The sequence below is a fragment of the Lagopus leucura genome, unplaced genomic scaffold, assembly GCF_019238085.1.
Source record: "Lagopus leucura isolate 7727_CA_CO unplaced genomic scaffold, USGS_WTPT01 259-13_obj-0_obj, whole genome shotgun sequence".
NCBI lineage: Eukaryota > Metazoa > Chordata > Aves > Galliformes > Phasianidae > Lagopus > Lagopus leucura.
This window is the reverse complement of record NW_024967289.1, coordinates 21,791-40,121: the sequence shown is the minus strand read 5'-3', so window position 1 is coordinate 40,121 and position 18,331 is coordinate 21,791. Positions and strand designations below refer to the sequence as shown.

Below are 18,331 nucleotides of genomic sequence, written 5' to 3'. Positions count from 1 at the left end.
CACGAGGGATGTTTTTTGGTGTCTTTTGGAGGCAGGTTCTCCTTGTTGCCCCCACTGAGGGGGCTGGAGAGACAGTTCAGCCTCCTGCAACAATAGGTGGGAAACTGGGGAGGCAGCCCTTTGCAAGGAGATGCTGTGCTAATTGCAGGGGGGCAATGAGGCATGGGTGGGAGGGGGGACATGGCATAGAGCCACTAGCCCCCACTGAAGCAGGGCATCCCATCACACCACACCATCAAGTACCCTGGGGTAAGGTGAGTGGGATATGGAGACCCTAAATCTGTCCCTGTCCCCCTCCCTTGACTGTTCCTGAGTCCCTGTATCCCTGTGTTCCCACATCCCCATGTCCCCAGCCATGCAGCAAGTCCTCGACAACCTCCTGGGCCTCCCCAGTGCCCCAGGTGCTGCTGACCTTGATCTCATCTTCCTCCGCGGCATCATGGAGAGCCCAATAGTAAGGTCCTTGGCAAAGGTACAGTGGTGCAGGGCACTGGTAGCACTATGTTCCTCCTGTCACCTTGAAGCATGGGGAAAGGAGGGGATGTGGGAGAATGGAGGTGTATGGATGGGTGAGTGTGAATGGGCACAAGTGTGTGTGTGTGTGTGTTGCACAGATGAAGATGCACATTTGTGTCTGCTTGCATATGTATGCACAGATGCATCTGTGTGATGAGAAGGTATGCACATCTGTGTGCATGCATGTGTGAGAATGTACTTGTATGGGTGCATGGTTGTGTGCATGCATATACGTGTACACATAGGGAGGTGTGTTTATGCTCGCACATGTGTCTGTGTACATGCATGGAAGTAAATGTGCATGCAGTGTGTGTACACAGATGTGTATGAGGGTCCTGTGCTGCAGCTGTATGTGGAGTTGGGGAGCAGCGAGAGGAAGCTGGGTATGAGTGGGGGGAGGTGGTGTACAAGGTGGAGTATTCACACGTGTGCCAATTGCTGGCTGTGCTTATGGGGTGCATGTGATTGACCATGTCCTGCATGTTCAGCACAATGTGTTTGTGTTTGTATATGCATATGTGCACTGCCACATGCACGCACAGGTTGGTGTGGTAGTGTGCATGAAAGGCTGGGTGCAGATGTGCATCCAAACAGGTGAATTTACACATGTGAATGCAGGGCTCTGTGCCCGTGCAGAGGGTGCATGTGGACGTAAGTGTATGTGCACAGTGTACATGCATGCGTGTGTGTGCACCATGTGGATACAAATGTGGGCACCAGTGGCAGCAGGAGTCCCTTGCCCCCACCCTAGGCCCATGAGCGACTGGAGGAGACAAAACTGGAGGCAGTGCGGGATAACAACGTGGAGCTGGTGCAGGAGATCCTGCATGACATTGGGCACCTGGTGCAGCAGGACAGTGCAGCAGCCGAGCTGGCCCGCATCCTGCGTGAGCCCCACTTCCAGGTGTGGCAGGAGGCATGCAAGCCCTGTGCATGCAAGGTGCATGTGCAAACCCCATACATGTGCAAGGTGCGTGTGTACAATGTGTGACAGCTGTGCACCTTGCAGTCCCTGCTGGAGACCCATGACTCAGTGGCCTCCAAGAGCTATGAGACACCCCCGCCCAGCCCTGTTCTGGATACAACCTTCAGCAACCAGCCTGTGCCCCCTGACGCTGTGCGTATGGTGGGCATTCGCAAGACAGCTGGAGAGAACCTGGTAAGCTGGATCAGGACAATGCTGGGGGCAATATAAGGTGCAAGGTGCATTGCCAGGTGCTGGAAGCATTGCAAGGGCATTACACAGTGCTGGGGACATCGCATAATTTTGGAGAATCGCAGGGTGTTGGGGAAACTGCATGATGCTGAGGACTTCACTGAGTGCTGGGGGCAATTAAAGTTGCAGGGGGCATTAATGGGTGTTGATGGCATTGCTTGGGGAATTTTCGGATACTGGGGGCATTGCACAGTGCTGGTGACACTGCAGGGTACTGGGGAAATTGCTGGGTGCTGGAGACACTGCAGGATGTCAGGATATTACTGAGAGCATTGCACAGATACCTTGGATGGTTCTGAAGATATTGCATGGTAGTGGGAACACTGCAGAATACTGGGGAAATCACCGGTGCTGGGGCAGTGACGCGAGGTTACTGCTGTCAGAGCTGATGTGGGACTGTTCCACCCAGGGAGTGACGTTCCGGGTGGAGCGGGGGGAGCTGGTGATTGCCCGCATCCTGCATGGGGGCATGGTGGCCCAGCAGGGGCTGCTGCACGTAGGGGATGTCATCCGAGAGGTGAATGGGCAGGAGGTGGGCAGCGACCCACGGGTGCTGCAGGACAGCCTGCGCCATGCCAGTGGTAGCGTCGTCCTCAAGATCCTGCCCAGCTACCAGGAGCCACACCCACCCCGGCAGGTACTCACATTTACATCCTATATCCGTACTCTGCATGTTGCACCTTGCACCAGTTCCCTTGCCTATAGCTCATGAGCCTCCATGCCTATGAGTCCCACTGCATTATGCCGACATTGTTTCCACCTCTGTGCTGTCCCCATGCTTCCATTTTCACTGTGCTTATGCCCTTTACCCAAGCGTCACCTGTTCCTTTGCCATGTACCCTGTGTCCCATCTACTCATGCTTTTATGTCCTATGTCTCCAGGTCCTTGAGCTTCACGTCCCCTGCGAACCAGCTGGGGGTGTCTCATAGTTTGAGGTCCCACTGCCTCTTTGTGTCCTGCACTCTGGGCACCCACAAGGGCACCCCACTCCTACCCGTAGTGGCTGCAGTGTCGCTCATCTGACTCCATTCCCCTGCCCACAGCGGAACTTGGCTGCTGTGTTCCCTACCCTGTACCACATCAGCTGCATGCTGTCACCCAGAGAGGAACAAAGAAGCACTGTCAGCAGGTCCTTTGGGAGTGCACCGCCTGGCACTGTGTGTCCCCAAGCATCATGCTGCTGCCTGCGTGCACACTTCCTGCCCAGCCAGGGATTGGACACTGCTGTTGCACACGCATGCACAAATGTGTGCCACTGTGGCTGCACTGTGCCTGGGTGCAGGGCTGTGTGTAGGTGCAGGGCTGTGTGCAGGCACTGCCCTAGGACTGCTGTGGTGTCTGGGTGCTGCCCTGGGTGCTGCCTGTGTGTGCATGGCTGCCCTGCACGCCTGCCTGGACCAAGTGGCAGGGAGGACATGTGTGTATGTGCATGTGTGAGTGTGTGTAGTGCTAGGAAAACTGAGGCACAGTGCTGCAGGAAGCCAGGAGCATGACACCCATGTATGTCTCCCGTGTTTCTGGTAACCCCCGTTCTCCCCAGGTCTTTGTGAAGTGCCACTTTGACTATGACCCAGCTTCCGACAGCCTCATTCCCTGCAAGGAGGCTGGGCTACGCTTTGCTGCCGGAGACCTTCTGCAGATTGTCAACCAGGATGATCCCAACTGGTGGCAGGTAAGAGTTGAGCATTGTTGTCCCTTGTCTCCCAGTCCAGTTTCTCCCAGCAGCCTAGGGGCTGCTGAGGGGGTGTTGTTGCTGCTTTTTTTGGGGGGGGGGCGGGGGAGCTTGAGGTTGGGGAGGAATACCTCAATGTGCCATACTGTGCTCCCCCCAGCAGTGCAGTATGGGGAGGGTTTGTGGGGACATGGGATCCCCACGTACCACACTGTCCCCCTCAGGCATGCCATGTGGAAGGAGGCAGTGCAGGACTTATCCCTAGCCAGCTGCTGGAGGAGAAGCGAAAAGCCTTCGTGAAGCGAGACTTGGAGGTGGCCCCCACATCTGGTATGAAGCTCCCTGCCCCACTGCGGGTCCCCAGCTCCCATAGCAATGTCCTTGTGCCCTGGTGCCGTCCCTAGCCTTGGTTGGCATAGCCAGCCTCATGCCCTCAGCAGGGGCCCTGTGCAGCAGCCTCAGTGGGAGAAGGAAGAAGAGGATGATGTACCTGACCACAAAGAACGCAGGTGAGGATCCCTAAGGAACAGTCCCTAGACTAGTCCCTTGTGCTGGGATCCCCATGGCACACAGTGAGTGTCTGTCCCTTGCACAGAGTTTGACCGCCATGAGCTGCTGATCTATGAGGAGGTGGCCCGCATGCCACCTTTCCGAAGGAAAACCCTAGTGCTTATCGGTGCCCAGGGCGTGGGGCGACGCAGCCTCAAGAACAAGCTCATCATGTTTGACCAAGCGCGCTACGGCACCACCATCCCCTGTGAGTGTCCCCATGTCATCCACAAGTGTCACCTTCCTCCAATGACTATTATGGTCCCCTAAAACACTGCCACCTCCCTAAAGGCATTATTGTCTTCTCAATACTCTGCTGTCCCCCATGAGCATGGTCACCTTCAGGTATAATCACTGTTCTCTTCGAATATCACTAGCCTATAAAAGCATTACTGCCTCCCCATGTACATTACCATCCCCTAAGAGCAGCACTGTCCCCCATGAGTAGCACTATAATCCAGCCCCATGCAGTTGTGTCACAGCCCCATTACCATCACCATGTACTGAATGGGACCTCCCAGGGTGGGCTGGCATTGGGTGCTCAGGGTGACATTGCGGGCAGACACGTCACGGAAGCCCAAGGACAGCGAGAAAGATGGGCATGGGTACCACTTCGTATCACGGGGTGAGATGGAGGCAGACATCAAGGCAGGTCACTATCTGGAGCACGGCGAGTATGAGGGAAACCTCTACGGCACCAAGATTGACTCCATTCGTGCTGTGGTGAACGCTGGCAAGATGTGCATCCTGGATGTCAACCCACAGGTAGGCAGCACCTGAACGAGGAAGACTAAGGGGAGGTCTGCAGGGTTCAGCCCCACCCCATTTCCCTACAGGCAGTGAAGGTGCTCAGGACAGCAGAATTTGTGCCCTACGTGGTCTTCATCGAAGCTCCCAGTGCTGAAACCCTGCGGGCCATGAACCGTGCAGCACTGGAGAGTGGCGTGGCTATCAAGCAGCTCTCGGTGGGTGCTTGGGACAAGGGGCGCAGTGCAGTGGGAGTGGGGAGGTGGAATCAGTGAGGAAACTGAGGCAGCACTGGTGTGGGCAGGAGGCTGACGCCCGGCGGACAGTAGAGGAGAGCAGTCGCATACAGCATGGCTACAGCCATTACTTTGACCTGAGTCTGACCAACGACAACCTGGAGCACACCTTTGGGCAGCTGCGAGAGGCCATGGAGCACCTGCGGGCTGAGCCCCAGTGGGTGCCTGTCACCTGGGTCTATTAGCATGTGTGTACACCCGCACACACGCACCCCTCTACTTCTGTCTTGAGGCCCACCGTGATGAGCATGCCCTGCTCAGCACCACCACTGTAGGGTACAGCTCCTCCCTCCCTCCTACCATGATTATTTTTTTTGGGGGGGGGGGGGAGGGGCAGGGGGAAAAGAGATATAGGACAGCTCCCCTGCCCCGTGCTGACACAGCTAACTCACTGCCAAAAGCTGCCCTCCCTTTATCCCAGGAGAGGGTGCCACCGTGTGGTCTTGTCCTTGCCTCAGTTTCTCCATGCAGGAGCCTCCCCTAGGATGGAGTGTCTATATTCCGGTGACACCCAGAATATCCCTACCCTGTAAGTGGCCCGCAATTAACTCTGTAATTAATGATCTCCACAGGGGAGCTGCCCTGGGGTGAGCTCAGGGGACAGGGAGTCCCAGATGCACACGTGTGAACAGATGGGCAGGCTTAGCCTAGTGGCTCTGTATTGCTTCCTCCTTGTCCCCCTGCCCAAGCCTGCAGGGACACACTGAGGTCCCTGTGTCCCCTGCCCCAGATTGTTCCTTTGTGGTACTTTGCTGTAATTTTATTATTAAAGAGAAATTAGAGAAAAAGAGTAATTTTGTGTCATTATGGCCAAGCACAGAGAAATGGGGAAGCCCCAGCGCAGGTGGTGGAAGACGCATAGCTGCAACTGCAACTAGGGAGTACAGGGGACAAGTACCATGCTTAACCCCCAGGACCTTCCTTGCTGCCACCAGGAGAGGTAAGCAGAGCTGCAGGCATGCATGCATACAAGGGTGTCCAGGCACGTGTCTGCAGGTACATACGCAGAGAGCTAAGCAGATGTTGCACAACTGCAGGCCTAGCTGTATACTTGTCACCTTACAGAGCTACGCATGCATTGTGCTCAGACGTGTGCCCCCAGCATGCTAGAATCTAACTTACATCCCAGTAGGTGGTGGGGGACACCTAGCTAAACAGCACAGTACCTTTAAACTCCTACAGGACAAGTACTGCCTCTGGGAGCACTGAAGAGCTCCTCAGTTTGCTGTTAGTGTTTCTCAGTGTGACTGACAGGGCCAAGGATGCCCCTGCACCCTACAGTACCTCCACAGCTCCTCAGGGTGCTCTCAGATGCCTTAGATTCTTCTCAGTATGCTCTATTGTAATTCAAGGACTGCCCAGTGCTCACAGGTCTCTTTCCAGAGCCACACAGAAAACTCACAGGAACCACAGTGTAGTTTTAAGATAAAATACAGAACTGCCAGAGATCAGCTGCATCTGCTGAAGTGCTTTATACTCCTCCTAGTATCCTAGAGGCCTCCAAAGGCCTGTCCTCTACTCTAAGGTACATTAGAGTACTCCTAGAACTTCTGAGTGTGCAGGACAGTCTGACCCAAGTCAGTCTGATGCAGTTAACTTAGTATTCTCCCCCCCTCTTGCAGCATGCAAGGGAAGTAGAAGGGAAAGAAGAGAATGCCTGAGTGATTTGGGCTTCTCTAACACAGGAAGGGTCCCATTACTACTGTAGCATAGTCACCATAACTACAGTCTCTTGCAAGCCACAGGTAGTGAAGCTGCAGCTTCTCACACTTAAAAAGCTAATGTTTACTAACTCCTTCCCACCTCCTCCTCCAGGCCTCAGCTCTATCAAGGAAACCAAAAGCAATTAATAATGCAAGCTCTGAAACCTCACAACCTCAAAACAGTACAGGGGCACAATGAACTTCTGCAGGTCTGACTGCCCCTGCAGTGGCCAGGTTAGACTCAGCCCCTGTTGAAAGCAGGCTTCTCTAGGCCCAGTCCAGTACTGCCCCAGAAGCCCCATGCCTGCAGCCCCAGCAGGGCACAGCATCCCCGCAGTTGGCACTGCCTGAGTCACTCCAGTCCACCCCCTCACCTCCCCCTGCTTATCCGTCACCCACCACTGCCACAGGGCAGGCATATGTTCCTCCTTAGAAGCGGGGCACCCACCTCACCAGGGTGCTAATGCTACGGCACGGCAGTGAGCTGCCAGGGCAGAGGGGAACAGCCACAGCTGAGCACTCCAGCTACAGCAGCCGCCTGTAAAGAGGCCAATGAGAGCGAGCCAGATAAAGAGATTTATTGTAAGGTCAGAGGAAAACGTGGTCTTCTACCCTTCTCTCCCCTACATCACAGTTGAATTTAAAGAGCTTATCCTAAACAAGGTACAGGTCATATTTGTACTATAGAATGTATTATAAATTATACCATGCATTAACAAAATATACAAAGCCAACAGAAATACATCTTAAGCCTGAGCATACACTATCTAGCCTCTAGTAAAAGGTAACCTAAAGAAAACATTATTTCACACTTCACAATTCAATCTGCAATGAAGTGCTTTTCCTCAAACATTTTATAGTGTTTTGTTTATTTATAGAACACATTAAAATCTTAAGTATGAGGGTATACACAGAAAGAGCAAGTGCTGCTGGACATTACAGATCAAAGCAGACAACCAGATTAAGTTTAATAACTTCACCAGCTACTACATTTATCCATGTCCTCTCCTCCTCCTCAGTAAGCACAAGCCAAAAGATATTCAAATCAGTATGTGTAAGTTGTAGTGAGAAATACCATGATTTCAATTTACAGAAAAGTCTATCTGGTCCACAGTAGACAGCTGTACTGGGGTACAGACAGATGGGATACACCGCAAAATAGTCCTACTGTATTCCAAAATAAGCATTTAAGAGTTTACCTTCCACAATCTATAAAAATAGGTTTAAAACAGAAACAGTATGATACATATTTTTCTTCACTTATTTTAATGGTATCTTACCATGGAGAGTATTAGGTCTTTAAAAAACTAATACTGATCATTTGATCAGTCTGAGTACTGATAGCTGCTTCAGCTATGTTGTGTCAAAATAACAACACCTTATTTTGAAGCAGCAGTAGTATTCATATCTCAGGATCACTGGTCTCCTACTGCAGCAACTAAGGAAGCTTACTCAAAAGAAAGAATGTAGTCAACATTGCTGTCACTTTCAGAGCAATTATCTATAGATACACCACTGCACAGCAGCGTATGTAAACTGGTTTCTTGCGATTCTTCAGAATCAAATCACCTCTCAGGATGTTTGGGAGGGAATTCTTAAACTTCGAAATAAGTATGTGTATGTAAGGAAAAATTGTGAGAAAAAGCAAATTCTATAGATGTGTTTACAGAAACACAAAAGCAGCTAGAACCACTGCCAGAGACTACATATTTAACACTGCTTAAGTTGCATTTTTCAAATTAAGGTACGTTGCACAACCCCTACCTCAGGTGGTGGTGGGGTTTGTTTCCCAAATGTGACCAGAATTCAAACTCCAGTTCAAGTTTGGCTTTTTATGCACTCTAACTCTTTATGTAGTATTAAGATGTCTGGACAACACAGAAAAAACATAGGGGTTCAGTTTTTACACCTTTTTTTTTTTCCCCCCTAAAGAACCTTCTCAAAGGTTCTTTGAAAGGTTTTTCCTACAGTAGAACTCAATTTTTAACAAAATATTTTATGTAGGCTATATTTTTTGTTAGACATAAGTTTACTGTTATAATTACTACAAATGGTTACAGTTAATAGCTGCTGGTAAATTAACTCTTACACTTTATTCTGCTACAAGAAACCGTGATTTTCCTGGTATACATCCGTTCAAATTAACTTCAGGCTTTTCAGAAGTCATTTGATGGTTCAAGACTAATTTTAACATATGAGCAACATGTCCTTCCCCCCTCCCCCCTCCCAATATACCCTCCCCCCACACGCCCCCAAGAATGATTCGTAAGGTTTAAATCTGTTACACTGCTATCATGAACTGGGCAAAAATTGATAACTATATCATATCAGAAGAAACAGCCTCCAAGTAGCAGGTATCTCTTGTAAATTAGACAAGACCACATTTTACAGAAGCAGTTTAAACTTTGTAACGGGAAACAATGTGTTAGAAATCAACAAAACTAGCTCCCAGCTGCCTAAAAGTATTTTACATATAATAAAAGGGGAAGTGTGCAGGCTGAAGTCATTCTATAACATTTCCAGGTAAAAAGGATTCAGTATAAAGTTAACAACTTCAATACATCTGATTTCAGCAAAAGTAAAGGTGAAATTCTGTCTCCGATTTGTAAAATGTTCTGACAAGCATTGTTTGACATTTCCATGAGAGGAAAAAGTCAAAAGCTCAAAGAGAAGTCAAAGTTTTATCTATATCTCCAAAGTAGTTGAAGGTCAGCCTGCTAATGTAGTGTTTAGCGAGAATTTGCTCAACTAAGGCAATTCATCCCTCCACCAGGAAGGTTCAGCATCTGTTGCTATACCAGTCACCATTACTAATTTGAAGCAATTCAGTTACCACCTGAACCATATTATTGTTGTGCTTCTTCAGCAGTCGCAGGTTTAACTGGCTGTCACAGAATCCCATCTCACACAGACTGGATAGAAGAGCAGCAGTGCGCTCTTCTGTGGCTGCAGGCTGATAGAAACAAAACAAGAGAGGGAAGATTGTTTATCTTATTTTTGCCATCTTGAGCAGTGGTCCTGCATTATACTGGAATGCAGTGATGACGCTGAGGCCTTTTATCCACAAGGAAGCAATGTGCACCTACTTTCCATTATGCTCAAAGAGACATGCTTATATCTCCACAGCATGGACTTCTCTATCGTCTTGTGGGAGTGCCATGCTTCCAAGGGATGTCACCAAGCATAACATTTTACTGTTGCAGCAATGTGTTGTGAAACATCAATACAGAGAATGTATGTTTTATTAAGGTACCAACACCTACAATTTTAATGCTGGAATTCTGTAAAACTCATACAGAACATGGGAAAAAGACATTTACCTGTTCTGTAATGGGTGGTCCAGCGAATAATGCTTTGTAGGCAGAGGCAGCAACTGACAAAGCTCCTTTAACTAGATCTCCTGCAATACTGCCTCCTTGTGGGTGCCTGTAGAAAGATTAGATATTACATCTGGTCAGCAAAAGCCGTATTTCTTTCACCTGATATGTAAATCTTTCCCACAAATGGCTCAATTGAGACTTAATTCTTGTGGGATAGAATAACCCATTATCCAAAAGAATCACTGCTGCTCAGGAATCAAGCTTTCCAACCCTTCTGCTAATTTGTACTTACTTTCTTAATGCTAAAATACATTAGCTTACTGTACATAAAATGAAAGTTTGAAAGGATTAAACAGTCTACGTACACAGAAGCTGTGATACATCCATCCAGATCAGAGCAACTTCTGTCTGGTTTCCACTAATTCTTAGTTACTCAATCTTCAAAGAAAGGCCATGGAACAAACAGAATTTGTGAAGCTTCTGTTTCATTACCTTGCGTGTTCTGAGCCCTTCCGGATACTAGTTAGAAATACAGAAGATTCTGATTCATGCCTGTCTTCACCACTAGGTTCTGAAAGAAGAAAAAAATACCATAAGAACACATACACTTAACTAAAAGCTGGAGAGATTCAACATGCACATAAACATCAAGTGAGATTCAGTCTAGATTAAAACTTTTAAAGCTTGGTGACCCAGATGCAAGCTCAGCATGCAAAATTCTCACTGCAGTTAATTAAAAGAATTCTAGGACTCATTTTTGACTGGTAAGTCAGTGGGTACCTGCTTCCCGACAATATGAACTGCTGTCTGAGCTCCAAATAACCGCAACAATGGCTTTAGCACACTAATTCCAAAACAAGATAAACTTCTACATGTATACTGGCACTTCTGAGTGCTCTTCTACCATTTCTAATCAATAAACACTATTCTAACCCGATTCACAAAGTTGATTATTGCTTTATTCAAGTCTTCTGTATGATAAAATTTTAAACGCCCCGAGAGAAACAGATTGTTATTACTTGGGTAGGTTTATGCTCCCCTCAATAATGAGACACAAAATTCAACTGCAGATGTAAAGAATAGAATGCAACTAACGTATGCACCCTTCAGTAAGTACAGTCAATACCTTCTCTTATTTGATTATAAGGAGTGGAAGAGACGTTCTCTGAAGGTGGTATGTTTGGCTCTTGGAAGATATGATTCTGAAGAGATGCAAGATTTCTGAAAACATAAAGCAAAACAATTACTTCTTCCTTTCCATTCAATGTGCCCACATATAGGTAAGTCTAGGTGAACAGGCAAAAGAAATCTTCACGTACTCCCTTATTTCCTTCTCTACTCAGTGATTAGCTAAGCACAAATGGCTTTATAAAAAAAAGTTACAGGATATAGGGCACACAAGCACATGCAAAATTGATTTCTTCTTCTTTTTTTTGCAACAACTTCTGTTTGGACACTGAACTTGACTGCAACATCCTGTAAAGCCTGCAGCAACTCTTGTCCTAGAAGCATACCTTTCTGTCTGGGGTAAGGTGTCCACAACTTCCGAGGCCAACGGTACTACAGCCAGTGTTTGTGAAGTTGTCAAAACTTCACCGATGCTGTGCATCTGTGGGTGCCTTTCCCCTTCTGAATTCCCTGCCCCTGTTTCAGATTCTCCTGTCTTTTCCAGGCTGGGCTGAGAAAGAGCTGAACTATACATGGACTCCCCTAAAGGACGGCTGGTATCAAAGCACTCAGGGAGAATAATGATATAATCCTCTGATGAAGATGACGAGCCTTGACTTTGAACATCATCTTTATCATCACCTTCATCTTCATCAAATCTGACAGTAATGCAGTCTGTTCTCTCATCAGACAGTAGAAGCTCATCTAAGAGAAAAAGAAAAAAAGGGTATTAAAAATTGTCTGTTTTGCCTGGATAAGACCAAAGGCAGTACTGTTCCAGACATAAAGGCCAATTATTCAGAAATAACTTTAAGCCTTTGCTACCAACATTAACAATATAAGAGCTTTTTTATTAATATTATTTCATGACAGGAGGAGGTAGGTATCGATCTTATATTAAATTTAGGGGGAATATAACAGAAGTAACAGCTACACTGAGAACAGAAGTTTTCAGCTCCTAAATTATATGTATCGGGTGTAAGCACAGGCTTCAAACTACGCAAACTATGAAAGTGGCAGCCATGAATAATCTGTGAGCACTTATCCGAATGACTGGAGTAATGAACGGAAAACTGACTGGAACTACTATCTCAATTTCACTTTTTATTTTTCTTCCTTTAATTAAAGCAAAGCTCTCAAAATAGCTGTTTTTTCAAAGCGCTGACACCAATTTTCTGATGCAACACTGATTCCTGCTACATCAAGAGAGCCAGAGTCCTACAACAGCAGAGACCTTTTTGTAACTGATTTTTTTTCCTGCAGTCCCTATTATAACTTCACCTTCAATTCAGACTTATTTTACTTACCATTGCCATTTTCTGCCATTGCCTCTGACTGATGGATCTTTGATTCCTTTTTAGAAACAGACTGAGTTTTTATCTTAGAAGTTTCTTCATTTATCACATTACAACTGAAAGCGTCTTGGAATGTTTGCAAAGAATCTAATACAACAATCAGTAAAAACAATTTGAAAATTTATCATTAGCTGCAGTATAAATCAATTTGTAGCCAATATCCGCAAGGAAAGTAACACCACAGAAGTCAGCTAAATACAGTACTTACTCTTCAGGGATTTATTTTTTTGTGGGGGCTTATGGTCAGGTGCAGCATCCAGAGTCAGAGAGCGAATTACAGTTTCGCAGACAAACTGAGTCCCGCTCATATCTTCTTCCCCTTCTTCTTGGTTCAGTGGATGTTCAGTTTTCATTTTCACCATACAAGTACCTGTAGAACAGCAGATTTAAATCATTCCTTTGAAAGGGAAACACAGTAGATTACTTCAATGTCACCACAAGAAAACACAAAACTATTTTTTTTTTTAACCTAGCCAAGGCTAACAATACTGATTCTATGTACTGATTATTCCTCAGAAGTTGAAGATTTTGGAATTCATTTCCAGTTGAAATTGAATGTAAGGGTCTACTCTAGTCTTTAAAATGCAAATTCTTAGTTTTCTCTCCAATTCTAAAAAAACAAACAAAAAACCTGTTGTTTTTCCACAGAAAGGTGAAAAACAGGAGTTCCAATTCTTCAGGTAAATAAAACACAACTTCTGTCCAGTTACCAGATTTGACAATATCCTCCCTCCCTCCCTCTTCTCAAGCTCCCCATCATTACTGCTTACCAGACATTGGTTTAAATCCACTCCCCTCATTTTCCTCCTCTATCTGACCTAAGCCAGGTTTCTCTAGCAAGAGGCTATCATGTGGCAAAGGGGACATGCATGGAGTCATGTCTGTAAAACAAAGATTATGAATATGACCATCATTAAAGAAATAGGAACCTTCCCTCAGGAAGTAGCTTTTTAAGATCCTTTCTTTTTAAAAAAAAAAAAAAAATTCTTCCAAGACAGTACAGTTATCTTACAAGATACTTTGGCAAAATAGACAATTAACTTTGCAATTACTGGTACTTGTTGAGGAATGCAAAAGGCAACCTTCTAGAACGCCTAGAATTTTATGGTCTTGGGGATGTGAAATTGAACAAGAGACTAAAAGTGGCAAGTGACAAAGTGACAACTAAATCTCCTCTAACTATGCACAAAAAAAAAAAACAAAAAAAAAACCCGGTAGCTGGGAAGACACTTTAGCCCAAAGAACAAAAGCTTTTGCCCAGACAAGTTTTCATTGAGTAAACGGTAACTTAGAATTATAGCAACAGTTCAGCAGAACATCCTTACCAACAGGAGTATTGTGTGGCACTCGCTCCAATTCCTGTACAATATTGATGTCCAATAGCTCAAAGGACAGCAAATCCTAGAGAAAGAAATCCCACAGTTTTCATCAATAAGCAATGAACTGGAATCCTAACGTGGTACTTCCCAGCATCAGATCCCTGGAATTCATGATTGTTTAATCCAGAGAAGATGAAGTTCAGGGCTGACCTTATCACTCTCTACAACTACCTGAAGGGAGGCTGTGGTGAGATGAGAGTTGGCCTCTTCTCCCATGTAACTAGTGACAGGACTTAAAAGAAATAGCCTCAAGCTGCGCCACAGGAGATTCAGGTTGGACATTAGGAAATACTTCTCAAAGACCAGTCAGGCACTGGAATGAGCTGCCCAGGGAGGTGGTGGAACCCTAGAGGTGTTCAAGAAATGTTTAGACATTGTACTGAGGGACATGTTTTAGTGGAAAATATAGGTGATAGGTGGATGGTTGGACTGGATGGTCTTAGAGGACTTTTTCAACCTTGGTGATTCTGTAATTCCAGTATCTTTAAAATGGCCTACTCCATTCTGTTATTTACTTGGCATGGCCTCAGATGGAGGGCATTTTCCCATAGAGTCCACCCCTCACTAGAGAAAACAATACACAAATTAAGGCAGTGAGGGGGAAAATTAAGTACTCCATTGTCAGAGGTCAAAGAAAGACCCTAAAGCACAATTCTTCAAGGAAAATCTTAGCAAATACCTTAATTGCACTGACAGCCCCCTGTAATAATTCAGAGAAACAGTTTTGCTATATAAAATACAGTATACTCTTCCTGAAAACAGTGGTTCTTCTAAAACTTAAAAGCTACTTATTCTTATGGATGATGATATTATTTTTTTTAAAGCACTTTACCTGTGCAGTGAGAAGATCAACAGATGGGATATAGAATTCTCTCTCACTGGCTAGATTTTTCATCTTCAAAGGACAAGTTGGCAGAGATATCTCAGCCTGTTCCACAATTTCACCTGTAACGTGAGCATTTCTTTCTGTCTTCAAGTAAGCATCCTGCAAAAGACGAAAAAAAAAAGTCTCAGAAATACCTTAGGTAGCAAATCTAAGCCATAAAACATTGAGCCTGAATATTATTTAAGTTACAAGCAATTTGAAAAATATTAAACTCTGCTCATTTTAAAGCCAAAAGGACAAGACTTAACGTGAAGAAAATCCGTGTCCCATCATGAAAAAAAAGAAGACAAATAGCTGAAACTGATCAGTAACTTACTGCATGTCTGTCCAAAAAGAATTACTATTTCAGAACTTAAAATGCAAAATAAGTTATTATTCTTAGTAGAGAAGAAAAACAACTTAGGAAAAAAATAAAATAAAAAAAAAATCAGAAGCAAACTACTAAAAGAATCCCCCAGAGATCAGTATAGCTAGGAATGCAGCACCACTGCAGAGAACAATGCATATTCTTCAAACTACCGTACAATTCGCTAATGCCCCAAAACTGGATGAGTTACTTGCCTGTTTGTTACTGGATATATTATCTTTACCAAAATCCTTCCAACTGTTTTCTAAAGAGTCAGTAGCTGGGGAGGGATCCACAACAATACTGCACCAGATTCTAGGTCCAAACTGTTCCCCTCTGTGCGACAGCCTCCAGTGAGAGGTATAAGTTCCTTCCATAGTGGGAGCCACAAACTCAACTGAAACAGTCCCAACTTGTCCTGTTGATATGGATGGTACCAACACATCCTTTTTCTCAGAAGATGCCAAAGTGAGATTTCCCCACATAAGTTTCAGCTGAAATAGAAAAAGGCAAAAAACTTTGCAAGTTTCTCTTTATAAGTAGCGAGGAAGAAATATTTTGAACTTCTCTGCTAAAAGGCTTTATACAAGTGCTAGACAAAGAGCAGCTGCTAGTAAAGATTCACATTAGTCTCTATGATCACACAGTAAGAAGGTACTCATCTTTAAACAGGAATTCAGTAAACACAGCAGAAAATGTTCCAGAAATCAGAAGTGCAACATACTTGCTGTAACCAGACTGCACTACTACGTTAGAATAACAACAGAAGACATTTTCATTGACATTTCCCTTGATTTAACCGGTCAAAATAAATCATAAACAGGTTCAAAGAGAGAATTCAGATTCTTAATCATATAAGCTTTATTTCTCTACAAATATTTTAGTGTGTAAGAGTTAACAAAGGAAAGATACCTTTGTGTCTGAGCTCCATTCCACATTGCCAGTATTTTTCATTCGCCAGTGCTTGATGAACTTTGTTCCTGGCTGCAAGCGAGTCCCATCTGGCAAATTCTCATCCACAAAAACTGCACTCAGTGTTGGGACAACTACTTGGAAGTGTTGACTGAGACACCTAGGAGGGTGAAGAAAAATAAACCAAAACACCAAAATTGAGGAAGTTACTCAGCTGTTATAGCTAAAACAGAATAACATACTTATGTTTTTTTTCCCCATCTCTAGACATTTTTCCTAATTGTAATGTAATGGTTTTAATCTCAAGCCTAAACACCACACAGCAGTTCGTTTTGCTTAACTAGAAAGGAAGCACACAAAAATAAGATCTGCTCATTTGGGAAGAATCTCTATTATGATTACAACACCAAGATTTAAAAGAGAAGTTCACTGCTCTTCAGTTGATTTTTAATTTAATTATAAAACACTTTGGGCAATACTAGTACACTGTTACAGAAGAAAGTCATTATCTTTCTGATTTTGAATCAATGACATAGTTCAGTGATATCTTCTTATTTCGCCTTACAAACAATATTGTTTTTTCAGTAAGTACCACAGATTTGTCTGAAAGGAAAATAAATAAATAAAATCAAAAGCTCTACTGATAGTTTAGTGCACTGACAGAGGATTGGTGAAGCAATTCACCACCAATATCAACTTCAAAAGATTCCAACTAGCAGCACTCAGTTTCCTTTAATATTTCTGTTCAGTCAGGAGGATGCCATAATTATTTTAAGCTCCTCACAAACAGAAGTTATTAATCAACCCTTAAATGCCCAGTGCATTCATAAAACCTAAAGGAACTCAAAAATGCAAAGTAGTCTGCCTTGTCTGAAAGGCTGTTACCTAACATGCCTCATCCTAAATTCATTCCGAAGAAAAAAAGGAAAAAAACACTGAATGCGTGTACACAAAATATACGTAACAATAAGGAGACAATTAAAACAGGAAAACATGGAATTTCAAAAAAAGCTAGCAGCAACATTAATTTATATTGCATGTACACACATGTAATCCTAGGCATTCTCCTTCCCTCATCACCCCACATACTCATTAGTTGCTTTTTTTTTTTTCTTCTGCTACTCTCTTTAGAAGGAACACTCCACCTTGCAGATTCTATTTAGACAAAATTTTCACAGGATTCAATCCCAAATGATACTCTGAATGAGTGACTGACTTCACAGCCTTCCTCGTTACTTTAACTCTGTGTCATCACAGACAGCCAGACAGTGCAACTAAGAATTGATCAGCTAATAACAACCCTTACGGTATGGTACTGTGTTGGAGATTTTCTGGCTTCAGAGTTGGCGAGCCACTGGTTTCCAATACAGGGACAGAGTTCCACAGATGAATTTTCCTGTGCAACTTTAGCTGCTTTTTGAGCTCTCGGACCTCTGCCTTTCGCTGTTTCTTCTCTGCTCGTAACCTCTGCTTTTCTGCCTTCAGAAATCTTTTGTCTATCTGCTTCTGGAGCCTGCAGAGAGAGTCACTTTGTTAAGCATACTAAATTGATTAAAATTTATCTTTAGTCAGTACAGTCTCAGAACACCTCAGGTAATGCCACCTGTTTCTAGACAGGATACCAGATGATTCTCAAAGAACAACTTCATAGCAGCTGACAAAGGTATTTAGAAAACCCTTGGTCAAAGCGAAGACAGATCCAAACATGCTCAAAGAGCAAGCAAGCACTCAAAGTCTACTACCCACCTATCATCTTTTCTATTTTGCTATTAAAAGCTCTGTATACTTCCTGACTAAAGCCATTTTGCAAGTATAGAGCTATTTTTAAATGCTTGCACTGCAGAGTACCATCTCCTGTTTTGAATAAATCTGAATTCATAAAAGCAGAATACCAACCGCAAGACAGGTTTTTCTACTTTACTGCCAGGACAATCTTATCAGGTACTGACAGGTGCCATCATTTACCTAACTTGCTCCAGAGTAGTGGGCTGGCAAGGAGAAAACTGTGCAACATCATAGTTTTCAGCAATACATAGCATAGGTCTTCGTAGCTTTAGCAATATATGATTAGGATCGTGTGCATACATTCCTGCTTCACACTGCTCACAAATATTGTAGGCTGGACAGAGACTGCAAAGTAGTAAAGGCAGAAGGTTACCAGGAGGTAGACAAAGAATTAATACACTAGAAAATAACAATTAATCCTTCCATTTATTAAAAAAAAAAAAAAAAAAAGAGAAAAAAAGAAAAAAAAGGAAAAAAAAAA

General features: G+C 44.4%; 2 protein-coding genes across 13 annotated transcripts in view; one reads left to right on the top strand and one right to left on the bottom strand.

Moving 5' to 3' along the window:
* MPP2 (membrane palmitoylated protein 2) overlaps positions 1 to 5,288 on the top strand; it is a 6,909-nt gene extending 1,621 nt beyond the window's left edge. For 2 of the 8 annotated variants that reach the window (XM_042893729.1, XM_042893733.1), the window contains exons 2-12: positions 354 to 472; positions 1,268 to 1,420; positions 1,526 to 1,675; positions 2,142 to 2,369; positions 3,274 to 3,405; positions 3,630 to 3,735; positions 3,843 to 3,914; positions 4,001 to 4,162; positions 4,517 to 4,719; positions 4,791 to 4,919; positions 5,006 to 5,288. In XM_042893729.1, the coding sequence (XP_042749663.1) occupies positions 356 to 472; positions 1,268 to 1,420; positions 1,526 to 1,675; positions 2,142 to 2,369; positions 3,274 to 3,405; positions 3,630 to 3,735; positions 3,843 to 3,914; positions 4,001 to 4,162; positions 4,517 to 4,719; positions 4,791 to 4,919; positions 5,006 to 5,182 (1,629 nt within the window). In that variant the 5' untranslated portion in view covers positions 354 to 355 and the 3' untranslated portion in view covers positions 5,183 to 5,288. The other 6 variants (XM_042893732.1, XM_042893726.1, XM_042893725.1 and 3 more) reach the window with 6 other exon arrangements.
* A 1,975-nt stretch (positions 5,289 to 7,263) lies between these two features.
* Positions 7,264 to 18,331, bottom strand: part of NBR1 (NBR1 autophagy cargo receptor) — a 19,339-nt gene continuing 8,271 nt past the window's right edge. For 4 of the 5 annotated variants that reach the window (XM_042893735.1, XM_042893734.1, XM_042893737.1 and 1 more), the window contains exons 9-22: positions 18,031 to 18,195; positions 17,372 to 17,578; positions 16,066 to 16,225; positions 15,369 to 15,647; positions 14,754 to 14,906; positions 13,868 to 13,943; positions 13,313 to 13,423; positions 12,751 to 12,912; positions 12,495 to 12,629; positions 11,535 to 11,892; positions 11,147 to 11,241; positions 10,513 to 10,591; positions 10,021 to 10,126; positions 7,264 to 9,653 (exon numbers count right to left, since the gene is read on the bottom strand). In XM_042893735.1, coding sequence (XP_042749669.1) covers positions 9,480 to 9,653; positions 10,021 to 10,126; positions 10,513 to 10,591; positions 11,147 to 11,241; positions 11,535 to 11,892; positions 12,495 to 12,629; positions 12,751 to 12,912; positions 13,313 to 13,423; positions 13,868 to 13,943; positions 14,754 to 14,906; positions 15,369 to 15,647; positions 16,066 to 16,225; positions 17,372 to 17,578; positions 18,031 to 18,195 — 2,260 coding nt within the window. In that variant the 3' untranslated portion in view covers positions 7,264 to 9,479. The remainder of the gene's footprint in view (positions 9,654 to 10,020; positions 10,127 to 10,512; positions 10,592 to 11,146; positions 11,242 to 11,534; positions 11,893 to 12,494; positions 12,630 to 12,750; positions 12,913 to 13,312; positions 13,424 to 13,867; positions 13,944 to 14,753; positions 14,907 to 15,368; positions 15,648 to 16,065; positions 16,226 to 17,371; positions 17,579 to 18,030; positions 18,196 to 18,331) is intronic. The other variant, XM_042893738.1, reaches the window with a different exon arrangement.